Source organism: Astatotilapia calliptera, chromosome 14 (genome assembly GCF_964374335.1).
Source record: "Astatotilapia calliptera chromosome 14, fAstCal68.1, whole genome shotgun sequence".
In the NCBI taxonomy this organism is placed as follows: Eukaryota; Metazoa; Chordata; class Actinopteri; order Cichliformes; family Cichlidae; genus Astatotilapia; species Astatotilapia calliptera.
The window spans coordinates 1,610,001-1,625,000 of record NC_137435.1 but is presented as its reverse complement, the minus strand read 5'-3'; the positions used below and the strand labels follow the sequence as shown (position 1 = coordinate 1,625,000).

The following is a 15,000-nucleotide window of genomic DNA, read 5'->3' as shown; positions in this document are numbered from 1 at the left end:
TGGAGGAGGTGACGGAGAAGGGAAAGGTTTAGGAGTAGCAGCAAGAGGATAAGGATACAAAGATTAGGAGAGAAAAAATTTGGACTTGACATGAAGGGAAAGACAAAAACGCAGGAGCGAAGAGAGCAAAGCGAGGCTGAAACAAAGAGGCTGCAGAGCAGAGGCAGCGTTTACATTCAGCCCACCAACCACATCAGAGCTCGCCATCGCTCGTGTAAACTGTTATGAGGTCGATGGGTTGGTGGAGCAGGCGGAGGATGAGGGCAGGAAGAGGTGACCGGATGGGAGGCACAGACTCTGTGAGCAGAAACAAAATGCAATCAGTGCAAAAGACAAGGTTACAGCGCCGCCATCATGAGCCGCTCAGCGCTGCGCGTGAGGAAGACACGTGCAGCTTCGTCACCTCTCAGGATGCAGCAGGTTACCGAGCTTTAGCCACAAACTGAACTGGAAGACGTGAGCTTCCAGATCAGGTCTGTGACACCTGGAGTTCTTTATCTGCCTCATAGATAAAAAATCCGCCTCAACATTTGAGACTCAACTCAAAGTTCAATTCCATCAAATCACAACCGCAGCGCGCCAGAGTGACCTCAGTCCACATTATTTACTAATTATTTTCAAATGCATGGCTAACTTGACTGAACCCAAACCGTGGGGCCTAGCAGGGACTCTCCGTCTCCTGGGGCAACGTCCCGTTTCTGAGCGGCTTCCTCCCAGCACGGCCTTTTGGGCGGCAGCTATCATCTGTTGACCCGAACGTGGGATCAGGAGCGTCGGCGGCTGTGAACACTGGAGCGTATCGAGTCACGCGGCGTGTAAACAGCCGAGTGGAAAGAACAGAACGGTCGAGGCTGTGACTGCATCGTTGACGCCGTCCTGCAGACAAACAGCACATTCTGTGGTTTCTGCATCCGAGTTTAAACCGCCGTCACGTTTTCTCATCTCTCACGCTTCCCACGCTCCGTCCTCACAAACGTGCTCCTCTCCTGGTTCTTCCTCTCCCTGCGATCGCTCTCTGATTGTTTTAAGAAACGTTTCCCTTGCGGCTCTTCCTCATTCCTCTCGTCTTCCTCTCTTCATCTTCCCGTTGAGCTCTGTCATTTTTCACTCATCTCTGCCTCTCCGTGCCTTCCAGTGTGCATCTGGGTTTTTCCTCTTGCCTTTAAAAGGTGCTGAATGTGGCCAAGGCCTCTCATTATATGCCTCATTATACTCTCACACACAGGGGAGCTGTGTGTGAGAGAGCGAGTGCTTGTTTTGGACACGATTTAGGAAAAAACAGAAAGCGAGTGATGGAGGAAGAATGGAAATGATTTATGTTTGCAGCCGTCTCCTAGAAATACGAGTTTCCCTGAGAGTCCCAACGAGAGGCCGACACGTCGAGTTCGCTGCAGCGAGCGTTGGAAACGCACGCTGCACCGTATCACGTATAATTTGGTTCACATAAAACCTCCAAGCAGCACAACACAACGGCCTCGTTCATACTCAAAGTGCATCCTGATGTGGAACCAGAAAAAAAGGAAAAAGTGTAATTGAATCTCCTTCTCTGAGGTATTTTTAGGAGGCTCGTGTTGCCTGTTTACAGGCCCAAACAGCTCGATGGCTGTGTGGGAAATTTCACACAAATATTACGTGAAATTTGATGAAAAACTGACGCCGTTCACCTCCAAAGAGCCAAGCTGGAGCTCATCCTCTGACGGGGTCGTGCAGGAAACCTGAATCTTGGAGGACAGCGTCCAGCTTTGTGTTAAACTGAGTCACCTAAATGTCAAAAGACCCAAAAGCAGGAGAAGCAGACAGACGGGAAGTACCCGAGACGTTCACGGGATATTTAAAACCCTTCTGTTAAATCTGACAGCGAATGATGAGCACGGTTCTTTCCGGGAACACCTCGGGGCATGTGTGATGACAACTGCAGCAGTTTAATCTCTGTTGTGGATTCAGGCAGCAGACCCGGGAAGAGGAGCACTGATTCGATTGTTTAAGTGTTGACCTGGTGAGCAGACCTCGGCCTCTCGTGCTTCTCACACTGTTTCTGTCTGATGTGCATCTTCTCTCGACGGTGGTCGAGTGTTTACCTGCAAGATGTTTGGATAAGGTTGCACCACGTCACACGTGTCCATATAAAAAGTTACTGAGTGCAGACTAATGAAGGCAAATGTATCAGCTGCTTTCACTCAATTGTCTGATCACTTCTGAGTCTGAATGATTGGTAAACCTGTGAATTAGGAACGAGGTGAAGCTAGACAAACTGCATGCGGCCGTAGTGATAACCAGCAGAGCCGGAGCAGTGGAAGAGCATCAGTCGGACCCTTACATCAGCTAATTCTCTCCTACGTGACAGCGTTTAAGGTCATTATGAGGAAATTGCATTTGCAGAGCTGCTGTAAATAAATCCTAACACGATGAATCTGCAGTCATGCTGTCATCTGCAGCATCGTGACCGACTGTCCTCGGCGTCTGTGCAGTCTGATAATCAGCTTCTCTGTTCCTCCTTTACTTCCTGCTCTTTCACGAGTTGGTTGCTTCCTGTTTACCCTCCTGCCTGCGGGCACCCTGAGCTCGGCGTCTCTGACGGTGAGGTGGTTTCCTGCTCGCGCAGGAAGTGTCGATGTGCACAGGTTTGCTTTGGCACCTCTGCTCGGGTGTTGCACTCGAGAAGCCGTCACCTCCTGTTCATCGATGTGAAACTGCCTGCTGAGGAGCGCGGGCAGTTTCCACATCACATGATTTTGTTCCTGTAAACGTTGGCGTTGCACGGCCGATATCACCACGCAAGCTTTATGAGAGCCTGTGCATTGCAGCGTGCACACAAATCATCATGATTTAAATGACTGGTTCCTGGTTTGCATGCTGAGCTGTTTGTACGTCCTGTCCAGCACATCACGCCTTTTATTTGTTACTCTGCACTCGTACACTGGCGGGAAAATTTCACTTGAAATGTTTCATTTAGTGTTGCTGTGATAAGAAATGCTTGAACTTGAATTAAAGTTGAAGGTAAACTGACCTAAGGTCATGTGATTTACCCTGTGAAGTTATTTAAAACCCTTAAGGGGCATTAAATAAAATAATTAGTAATATTGTATTAATCCAAAGGCTGTGGCCGGCATGATGTAGGACCCAAAATGCAGGACACTCAGTCGGAGGAAACTCAAAGACACTGCTTTATTGCCACCCACCTGCTCGATAGCTAGCCGGGGGGTTCAATGGTCACTCGAGCTGGCGAGAGTAGCGGACTCCCGGCTTCATCGTTTTCAGACGCCTGCTGTCTTTCGCTGCTCAGGTTAAACATGATATATAAGTCACTCAGATAACTAAAATGTAAATGTTTGTTTAATTTGTTCCGGAGAAAATCGGTTTGGCTGAGATCAAAGTTATTAGATTAGATTAAATAAAACTTTATTAATCCATCGGGAAAAAACAGAATACTAAGAACGCCAACGCTGAAACCAAAAGACTAGAAATGATGAAAACTGACGAAAACAAAGTTCAATAAGAAGGCAAAACTCAAAACACTGGGTCAGTGACCCAGGACCGTAACAACAGTACATAACATAAAAGTCAGCAGAGGCAGGACTATTCATGCACCGAGGACTAGAAACAAGACTCAGGTGACAACGATCAAGACAATCAGACAGACAGCGAATAAAACCTGAAACAGAATCTAAACAACATGAAAGTAAAACCCAAGAGACTCAATATTAAACACAGAGCTATGACCCAGAGCATTCTCGTCCCAGCACGTGACATACCGACGGTTTGTCACGTGTGTCGTATGTTACGTGTTGTATAAGCAGACCGGAAACGACACACGCAGGACAGTAAAGCCAACATTAAACAGGAAGCAGAACTCAAATATTACAACATGAATCCAACAGTGCTCAAACATCAGAACCAGAGCCAAACACAAACTGGGACAAAAGTGTGTCAGCTGATCTTAAGACTTCCACGCCGCCGTGTTTTCACAGATTTGGCTGACATTAATTATGAAGCGCTGTCTTCTACCTGTCTGTGACGTTTGATAGGAAACTGCTGCAGCGCTTCATGTGCTCGGACGCCAGCGCCGTGAATATTCCCGAGCTGGAATGCCCCGTGTTTTTCCGACTTTTGCCCGCTCTGCTGACATTCCTAATTAGTCAGACATCAAACACCTGCTGCTGGAGTCTCGCGTCAGAGCTGAAAGCTGCTTTAATTTTCACGACAGCGTCGGGGTAAAGAGTGCTGCCAAACTAAACAAACCACCAACGAAGGAGTGAATCAGAGTATGTGCAGAGCAGGAGGTGGAAACGCTGACTCTAACCCTCTGTGTGTGTCTGCAGGACTACCTGGGCTGCATCATCGACTGCGGCGCCCTGCCGCTGAAACCCGAGCAGGTCAGCACGCTGTTCTGCAACATCGAGGACATCTACGAGTTCAACAGGTAACTCACCTGCTCCTCTGTGCACGTTACACGTTAATGAGTAATAACTGTAGCAGCAGGCCTGAATCAGCAGTCTGTTTGTGCGTTTTGTTGTCTCTGGTTAACTGTTGGTGCTGTCGGTCGAGTAAGAGTCGAAGAGTTTGGTCATTTGGGAAAGTCGCTAATTTTTTCTGCTGTTTCTGACAAAAAGTTTCTAAATTTCCAGGAAAGAAGTTCTTCTCATAGTTTTGATGTTGTTCAGAAACGACTCAGCTTTATTCATAAGATAAGATATAAGATATATAACTCTTTATTGTCATTGCACGGTCATACAGAGTACAGCAGTACAATGAAGTTGGAAAACTGTCCTACATCGGCACTACATGTAACACGACCCGATACGACACAGTATAATAACTTAGTAATAAAAAAATGAATAAGTGTATGTGTATTGCACACTGTTATTATTGCACATTAATTATTATTGCACCTTGTTATAAATATAAATATTATTATTGTTTTAAACATTGTTACCTCCCCCCTAAAAAAAGTCCAGGGAGGTATCCAGTCAGGTCAGCTGTTAGCATTGATCAGGGCTGTTGCCCTGTTGTAACAGCCGTCCTTGAGTCTGTTTGTTCAGGACCTCAGCAGCCTGAACCTCTTGAGACAGCGAGTGCTGTACAGGTCCTTCAGGGAGGGAAGAGGATGTCCAATGATTTTTGGGCCATGTTGATGACCCTCTGGAGTGCCTTTCTGTGTGCTGTGGTGCAGCTGGAGAACCACACACCGATGCAATATGTCAGCACACTTTCAATGGAGCAGCGGTAGAAGACGGTCAGCAGCTCCTTCTTCAGGTCCATTTTTCTGAGGATTCTCAGAAAGTGGAGGCGCTGTTGGGCCTTCTTTAAGACCGCAGAGGTGTTAGAGCTCCATTGGAGGTCTGTGTCTATGTGCACACTAAGAAACTTGAAACTGGAGACCCTTTCCACGCACTCCCCATTAATGCTGACAGGCTGCAGCTCGGACTTCCTCCTTCTGAAGTCAACTACCAGTTCTTTTGTTTTGGTGGTATTGAGGTCCAGGTTGTTGTCTGCACACCAATCTGACAGCCTCTGAACTTCAGCTCTGTATGCAGTCTCATCTCCCCCTGAGATGAGCCCCACCACAGTGGTATCATCTGCAAACTTGATGACTGTGTTGTCTGGGTGGGAACTAACACAGTCATGTGTGTACAGAGTGTACAGTAGGGGACTCAGTACACAGCCTTGTGGAGAGCCGGTGTTGAGGCTGAGGGCTGAGGAAAGATGAGGCCCCACTCTAACTCTCTGTACACGGTCTGAGAGGAAGTCTCTGATCCAGCGGCAGGTGGTGGAAGGAAGTCCAGTTTCCAGCAGTTTATCTATTAGTCTGTCCGGGAGTATCGTATTGAAAGCAGAGCTAAAGTCAACAAAGAGCAGCCTGGCGTAACGGCCCTGCACTTCCAGGTGAGAGATGGTGGTGTGGGGCGTTGTAGCGATGGCATCTTCAGTTGATCTGTTAGCTCTGTATGCAAACTGGAGCGGGTCGAGTGTGGGTGGCAGGCAGGACATGATGTGACGTCGGACCAGTTTCTCGAAACACTTCATTATAACAGGTGTTAGAGCGACTGGTCGGTAGTCGTTGAGGCTGCTAATGTTAGTACGCTTTGGCAGTGGGACAATTGTGGCTGACTTTAGGCACGGCGGGATGCAGGACTGGGACAGTGAAGTGTTGAAGATCTTAGTGAAGACACCAGCCAGTTAGACATTCTTTTAGGACCCTTCTGCTCACCCCAATTTGACCGGCGGCCTTCCTGGGTTCACTGCCCTCAGTGTGCGCCTCACCTCATATTCCTGCACTATGAGGCTTGGGATGCTGCTGCTGCCTCTGGTCCCTTCACCTCAAAGCGTGCGAAGAAGTGGTTCAGCTCCTCGGCAATCTCCGCGTTACCCTCAGTCAACGTGGTATTGCAAGGTTTGTAGTTAAGTGCCGAACTCCCTGCCATACCTGTCCTGAGTTGTTGTTGCTGAAGTGGTCTTCGATCCTCCTCTTGTACGCTGCCTTGGCCTTCTCTGTTGCCTCTTTTCAGCTCAGATCTGGCTGCAATGTACTGCGTACCATCACCGGATCTGAAAGCAGCGTCACGTTGCTTCAGCAGGACCTGGACCTCTTTAGTCATCCAGGGTTTCTGGTTGGAGACGTTTGTCCACAGTGACACTGTTGACACAGAAGTTAATATATGAGAGCACTGATGCTGTGTGCTCTTCAAGGTCCTGATGTCCGTGTTTTCAAAACAGTCCTGCAGCTGATGTGATGCGCCTTCTGGCCAGGTTTTCACAGCTTTTGTGACTGCAGCATGGACATGTGGTCTGACAAACCTAGATGTGGTAGAGGGGTTGCTCTGTAGCCTTTTTGGATGTTGCTGTAGGCTTTGTCCAGTGTGTTTTTCCCCCTCGTTGCACATTTAATATGCTGTTCAAATCTGGGGAATACTGACCTTAAATCAGCGTGGTTGAAGTCCCCAGCTATGATGTGCACTGTGTTCGAATGGGAGTTCTGCTGGTTGCTTATTGTCTTGTGCAGCTCCTCCATGGCCGAGTTAGCATTAGCATCGGGTGGTACATACACGGTCGTTACCATGACAACAGTAAACTCGCGAGGTATGTAAACGGGTCTGCACTTCACAGTCAAATATTCCAAAGGTAGCAGCAAATCACAACACTTTAAATTGTGAAGTAAAGACCGTACAATAATACAGCCGCCTATGAGCGAGCACGGTGACAGCAGAGAGCAAGAACTTCCTTTAACCAGAAGAAACCTCCGGCAGATCCCGGCTGACTGTGAGCAGTTGGGGTGATTCTGACTGTGGTCCCCGAGATTTTTAGAACATATTTGCCTTAAAGCTGCATCCTTTTATATACAGTTAACCCTGTGAGGCCAAAGCTAGTAAACTCCTGTTATAACTGTGTGTTGGAGGGAAATTAAAAGTAATTAAAAGTGGACACGACGCTGTTTGTTTGTTTTTTATTTGAAAAATAAACACGCACGCACGCACACACGCACGCACGCACACGCACGCACGCACGCGCACGCACACACACGCACGCACACACACGCACGCACACACACACGCACGCACGCACGCACACACACACACACGCACACACACGCACGCACACACACGCACACACACACACGCACGCACACACACGCACACACACACGCACGCACGCACGCACGCACACTCCTCCCTGCTAAGGGTCCTGTTTTCACACTTCACTTTCTTTGTGCCTGTTCCAACACACACACACACACACACACACACACACACACACACACACACACACACACACACACACACACACACACACACACACTGTTATGAACACAAAAGCACTAACGTGTGAGTGCAAACACACACAGTTTTCATTCCATCCAGGCTTCCTGCTCCTGCTTCTCGTGGGAAATATTGTATGAGAGCGGGCGAGTGAGGGGGGGTAGAGAGAGAGAGAAACTCTGATATCATTGCAGCTAATTGCATTTTAGCTAATGGGAGTTAATTAGTTGTTAACGAGGCCATTCCAGCGTTCAGGACGCCCTCAGACGAGCTTCTGCCGCGTCCACGTTTCTGTGGGTCACTCAGAGTTTGACTGAAATGACTGACCTGGTTTCTCTTCAGCTCTTTGTCCTAGAAAGGAGAGAAAATAAGAAAACCCCCATCGCTTGTTCTGACTCACACACACACACAGACACACACACAGTACCAGATGGGCAGACATAACAAGCTCAGAGAGGCTACATCATCCAGCATAGCTGGAACATGACACCATCCGGCAGTGTGTGTGTTACAGTGGGAAACTGAGCCATGTGTGGATGTGGAGGCTTAATAGGGACTAAACTGCTGTGTGTGTGTGTGTGTGTGTGTGTGTGTGTGTGTGTGTGTGTGTGTGTGTGTGTCACTCAGCTCAGATATAAATGATTTAAATGTGTGCACAACAGATTTAAACCACTGAAACTTTGAATGATTCATGGGTCACAATAATTCTTCTGTATCTTACACTGGGCTGGAAACAGCAGATTTAGCTCCTCCCACTTTAAGACAACTTTCTTTTCATTGGTTACTGATTGGAAAGCGGCAGCACGGTGGTTAGCACTGTTGCCGCACAGCAAGAAGGTCCTGAGTTCAATTCCACCATCAGGCCGGGGTCTTTCTGTGTGGAGTTTGCATGTTCTCCCCCCGTGTTTGCGTGGGTTCCCTCCGGGTACTCCGGCTTCCTCCCACCGTCCAAAGACATGCAGCTTGTGGGGATAGGTTAATTGGATAATCCAAATTGTCACTAGGTGTGAATGTGAGTGTGAATGGTTGTCTGTCCCTGTGTGTTGGCCCTGCGACAGACTGGCGACCTGTCCAGGGTGTACCCCGCCTCTCGCCCTATGACAGCTGGGATAGGCTCCAGCGCCCCCGCGACCCTCAAAAGGAGAAGCGGAAGCGAATGGATGGATGGATGGAAAGCATAGGTTTGCACAGCCAGTGGGCGGGGCTTCTGTGCCTGAGTGGAACATTTAAGGACTCTCTGTTTTCTATGATATCACGCACACCTATGATAATTCAGTTCAATTCAATTTCATTTACACAGTGCCAAAACAACAACAGTCACCTCAAGGTCTTCATATTGTCAGGTCGACCCTACAATAATACACACAGAGAAAACCCCAGCAATCATATGACCCCCTATGAGCAGCACTTTGGTGACAGTGGGAAGGAAAAACTCCCTTTTAACAGGAAAAAACCTCCAGCAGAACCAGGCTCAGGGAGGGGCGGGGCCATCTGCTGTGATTGGTTGGGGTGAGAGAAGGAAGACAGGATAAAAGACATGCTGTGGAAGAGAGACAGAGGTTAATAACAGATATGATTCAATGCAGAGAGGTCTGTTAACACATAGTGAGTGAGAAAGAAACACCCAGATAACTGGGATGCCGCACTCACTCACTCACACACTCACTCACTCACACTCACTCACTCACTCACTCACACACTCACACACACACACACTCACACACACACACACACACTCACTCACACACTCACTCACACATACTCACTCACTCACACACACACACACTCACTCACTCACACACACACACACTCACTCACTCACACACACTCACACTCACTCACTCACTCACTCACTCACACACACACTCACTCACTCACTCACACACTCACACTCACTCACTCACACACACTCACACTCACTCACTCACTCACTCACTCACACACACACACACTCACTCACTCACTCACTCACTCACACACACACACACTCACTCACTCACTCACTCACTCACACAGACACACACTCACTCACTCACTCACTCACTCACACACACACACACACTCACTCACTCACTCACTCACTCACACAGACACACACTCACTCACTCACTCACACACTCACTCACTCACTCACTCACTCACTCACTCACTCACACAGACACACACTCACTCACTCACTCACTCACACAGACACACACTCACTCACTCACTCACACACTCACTCACTCACTCACTCACTCACACACACACACACACACACACACACACACACACACACACACTCAGCAAAGTCAGACAGACTTACCGTCTCCTGGGACGTCAACCACAACATCATCAGCACCAGTTTCCCATGGTGCACTGGGCCAAAACCAGCAGCTGAGTCAGACTGATGATTGATGACCTCGATCAGTGAAGTTACACAAATACATTGATCAGAGTTTATTTACTGGCTCTGAATGTATCTTCTTCCTTCCTTCCTTCCTTCCTTCTTTCCTTCCTTCCGTCCTTCCTTCCTTCCTTCCTTCCTCCCTTTCTCACTTGAAGTCTGGAATTTCTGGAGCATTATTTCAGAACGTCGTCAGATATTTTTGGATGGAAATACTTGCTCGCTTTGGTTTACGTGAGGAAGCCGCTGATGAGGTGACCTGACCATACCTGTGCTGTGTGATCACACCTGTAATATAACGTCTTTGGTTTTGCCAACTCGATGCTCAGAGAAAAAAGCCACGTTTCTGGACGGTTTGTTTAATGTGACCATGTGTGTCATCAGATGAGGTCTAGAAGAGGTCAGGATGCAGCGCAGGTATGAAAATGGCTTCAGAGTGATGAGTCAGGGCGTGAAGTCGAGCAGATCAGCTGAGACCCTGTAACTGCTGCTTGCTCATTACTTTGCCTTGAATGAACTTTTTCCTTTAGCCAGCCTACATTTTCTGTGTATATGCAAGACACTTTGCAACCCACTCCAACTCAGCTCGTTTTTAATCGTATGAGCTGTTAAATATAACTTAGGCAGAGCGGAACAGTAATCATCTTGTGCTGAGTGAAACATGGTTTTATTGCTGCAGGTAAACTGTTGCTGTTGGTTACATGTCCGTGATTCTGGGCTCTGGCTCAGCTGAAGTAACTCACAGTTACATGATCACAGAGTGGCCATCGTTGCTCTCAGGTGTGTTATAGAGTCCCTGCCTGCATATTACAGGCAGCAGGTAAATGTTGAGTGATTTAACTATGTGCGTCTGCAGGGTGGTCCAGGGGAAAGTACAGTGTAAAAAGGAAACGTTGTTGCACAGTCTGAAGGCTTGAATCTGGAGTCAGGTGTCATTTACTTTACCTGAGGCCTGTGTTAGAGGCGTGCCGGGTGATGTCTCGCTGACGTGTTTGAGGGAAACGTGGAGTAAAAGACAAAAGACACTTCTTCTGCTTCTTGAGCACATGTGTTAATGCTGAACAAGACTTTGTTCATGAAATAAGAGAAATGTGGAAACAATGTGCTTTAGTGCATACATGTCACAGTCTTTTCACCTCGACTGATAGCAGAAGCTAATATCAGGTTATGACTGTGAGTGAGTGATTACAGGCTCGGACAGGTTCAGTGAAAGTAAAGAGACGTCCTGAGTGTTTCTGTGGGCTGATCTGGGCTCAGTTACACGGCGGCTGTGACTCAGGAGGCAGAGTAACTAATCTGCTAACTGGAAGGTTGGTAGTTTGATTCCTGGCTGCTCCAGTCTCCATGCCAAAGCGTCCTTGGGCAAGATACCGAACCCCGAGGTGCTCTGTGATGTGTCGGTCAGGGTGCCAAAGTTCAATGGGAAACATCTTCCACCTGCAGGAGCTTCTGTCGCTTCAGCATGAAAGGATGAACTGGACTGGCGCTGGGTTGCAAAGTGGCTTGCAGATAAAGCAGCGTAACCTTAAAATATAACCGTTAATCAAGTCAAGAAGATGATCCTGGTATCAAATGTAGTGTTCCCCTTCATCATTCAACAGTCCCAAATTCAGCCCCTGCTGTGAACTCAGAGGGTGTTACTGTAAAATTTCTATTCCTCATCCTTATTTGGTCATCAGAAGCCCCACCCACCTGCTGCTTAAACCCTAATTTTTGAGGAGCAGCCAATCAGAAGAATGACAGATGAACTGAAGCCCAGTGTAAGCTAAAGAAGGATTATTTTGAACTGCGAGTCATGCAAAGCTGCTGTAATCCACAATAAGGTGGAAACGAACGGCTCTGTGATGCGTCTGAGCCGTGTGACTGTGGACCCGCCTCCTGCTCTGCAGTCAACCCGCCGACACACCGCCATCAGAGTTTTGATAAAAACACATTTCACTGCATTCAACTCTTTAGTCTTCGTCCTCGTCTCAGCGCGTTTCTGAGACGCCGCTCAGTCAGCTGCTGTTTATCACTGCGTTAAAGAGCCGGCGCTCCGAGGGAGGATGAAAACCAGACCTGTGTTTTCTTGGCCCCAACCCGCAGGGGAGAAGGAGGAAGAGGTGGAGGAGGGGAAGGCCCAGCTCGGTGTTTTGGGGGTCACGGGGTCCCCCGGGGTCAAGGTTAGGTTTGCTTATTTAGTGGGTTAAATTCCTGGGAAAGAAGGGAGGAGATAAAATGTGTTGATGAGCTGAGGTGTGAACATCCAGGAGAAACAGGCGGGAAAACGTCATCTGCAGAGGATGGACAGGAGCAGCAGCCAATCAGAGGACTTCCCATAGACGAGCGCCATAACACCGTGTGTGATCACTGGACTTATTTAACTCAGGCATCAGGACGCTCCCATTATCACTGCCAAAACATTAAACACAGCAAAAGGATATTCTGCTTTATTTTAATAGATTTTAATTAATAAATTGTCTAAATTAAAAGACAATGAAGCTGCGTCTCCATGACGCTGACCTCGTGCTCTTCCTGCTGACGGCGAGGGGAAGCAGCTCGTCTGCTCCTCAGGTGCACGCCTCGTCGGGATTGGTGGAAACCCGTGGCCCGCCCAAGTCTGCGTCAGGCTGTGGGCTGCGTGTTTGTAAAGCAGGAAATGAAGACGAGCAGAAAGTTTAGCTTTAAAACTCAGTAAACCAGACCGTTGTTGAAAGGCTTCGCTGAGCGTGGACAGGACGTGTGCGTGTGTGGACGCCGTCGCCGTGACGAGCGCTGACAGCTCGGCGTGCTGCCGGTTTGCTCTCGGACTGACCTGACAGACCTGCCTTAAATGCTGCTTCGTGCACATAAACAAACGTGCGTGGATCAGCGTTGTGATCGTTTCCATTTCCTTTGCCGATATCTCTGTTTTTCCCCGACATGCTTGTCGTCCCACATTAAAGACATTTTTCCTTCTGTCTTTAATTATCAGCTCCGTCTCTCTGTTTACTCGCGTCGTCGTCCCGTCTCTGTGCTTCCTTCACTTTTATTGTGGCGTCTCTCTCTCTGTCTGCCTGCCGCTTTGCCTCTGACATCCCGGCTTTTCTGTGGTCACTCCATTCCCAGAATTCCCTCTTCCTTTCCCATAATCCCCGGCTAATGATGTCCGCCGGCCACAAAACGAGGCCTGACGCCAGAGCCGAGCGAGCGAGCGAGCGAAGGCAGCGAGGAAGAGGAGGTGGAGGAGGGAGCGTGTGTGTGTCGGTCCATACGCACGGATATGTGTGTGTGTGTGTTTGTGATAATGAGAGCCTCGATCGGAGCTCGTTAGCTGAGAATGCAGTAAGAGTTTGCAGCGTGACCTCATATAATCTCCTCCTATCTCCTCCTCGTCACGGCCGCTCGCTCGCAACACCACCACGCTCCTCGTTTTCCCAGAAATAATCAAAATCAGCTCGTTTCACTGTGAAACAGTGAAAGTGGTATTTCACAGTAATCCGTCGACGTACGTGAAACACGGACGATGCTTTTCATTATCAGGGCTCTGAGCGTTCGTGGGTTCGTCCTCAGTAACCGAAGCTTCTCACGTGGTTTGATCCGCAAACTCCAACCTGTGGATGCAGCTCGTCCTCCATGTTCTGCTGCTCAGACCTCCTCCAGCTCTTCTTCGGGAAAACTTCCAGAGGTCTCCTCTCCAGCTGGATGTGCCTGGAACACATCTGAAGCATCCCCGTCAGACGATGTGGCGGAGCTCCTCGCCGTCCCTTCAGACGAAGCTCATTTACTCACTTTAATCATCCAGAGATGAGCGTCAGACAAACCTGCACAAACGAAGGGTCCTCTGGTGTTACCAGATGGAGGCCTGCTCCAATATGGCAGAAAAAGATCATCATCAACTTAAATGTCTTGTTACAGGAAAGTAAAAATGAATGAAACAGCAGTTCAGATCAGTGAGAGGCAGCTGGAGGACGATGTCTCCTGTCTGATCTCAGCTCAGATGGATCCATGTTTATCATAAACTCATATGAGCTGTCGGCGTGTTTCGTTCACGCCGCCTCAGTCGTCCGACGTCACGTGAAATATGTCCAGCAGTAAAAGTCCCTCCAGTGAAATTCTCTGAGGCTCCGCTCATTCCTGATGCATTGTTCAGAGAGCTGCACTTTTTCAGATAGTCATCAGACATTTGGCTCGAGTTTCTGCCTAGCAACAAACATCGGCCTCGCCAAATAAAAACAAAGCTTCTCAGAGACGTTTTCAGTCTCATGCAACAGTTTGTTTTACTGCTCGTGTTATTTTTAAACTGCGCGGTGGGGAAATAACCAGATTCAGCTGCGCCGAGGTCATCAAAGCTCCTCAGAACGCACGGTCAGGACGGAGACTTCGACTTCAACCTAAATCCACTTTTCTAGGGTAGCTTTGCATGATTCACAATTTGATTCACGTCGACCTGACTCACTGTCAGATGCTCTTGTGTTTCTTCGCTGTTGGCCGTGTTAGATTAAAACGCCTCGCTCTGTTCAGCGTCACAGCGAACAACAAGTTTCCTGTTTTGCAACAAATTCCTTCTTTCCCAAATTTTCCTCATAATTCATTTTGGTTTGGAGGCCGGCAGCTTTCAGGCACCCATGGGCCTGAAAACGTGCACGGCTGCACATAGATCTCAAACACACGGAGTCTGTTTCAGAGAGACCAAGTTAGAGCATCGGGACGTTAAACCCGACGAGAGAGAAAGAGAAGGTTTGTAAGCAACGCCGCGACCCCAGCGGGCGTCCGAACGCTCTCGCTCGGCACGATAACCACCGTCAAAGCTTTATGATGAGTCCTCAAAAAGACGAGGCGAGCGTAACGCGCTGACGCTTTCTGCTGCCACTCAGTTGTTTCCAGCTTTGCTTCGTCCTG

General features: G+C 48.5%; 1 protein-coding gene across 1 annotated transcript in view; it reads left to right on the top strand.

Annotated features, from left to right (window-relative positions):
- plekhg2 (pleckstrin homology domain containing, family G (with RhoGef domain) member 2) overlaps positions 1–15,000 on the top strand; it is a 60,778-nt gene that overhangs the window by 27,297 nt on the left and 18,481 nt on the right. Inside the window, exon 4 of the mRNA XM_026191414.2 lies at positions 4,320–4,420. Within this exon, the coding sequence (XP_026047199.2) occupies positions 4,320–4,420 (101 nt within the window). The remainder of the gene's footprint in view (positions 1–4,319; positions 4,421–15,000) is intronic.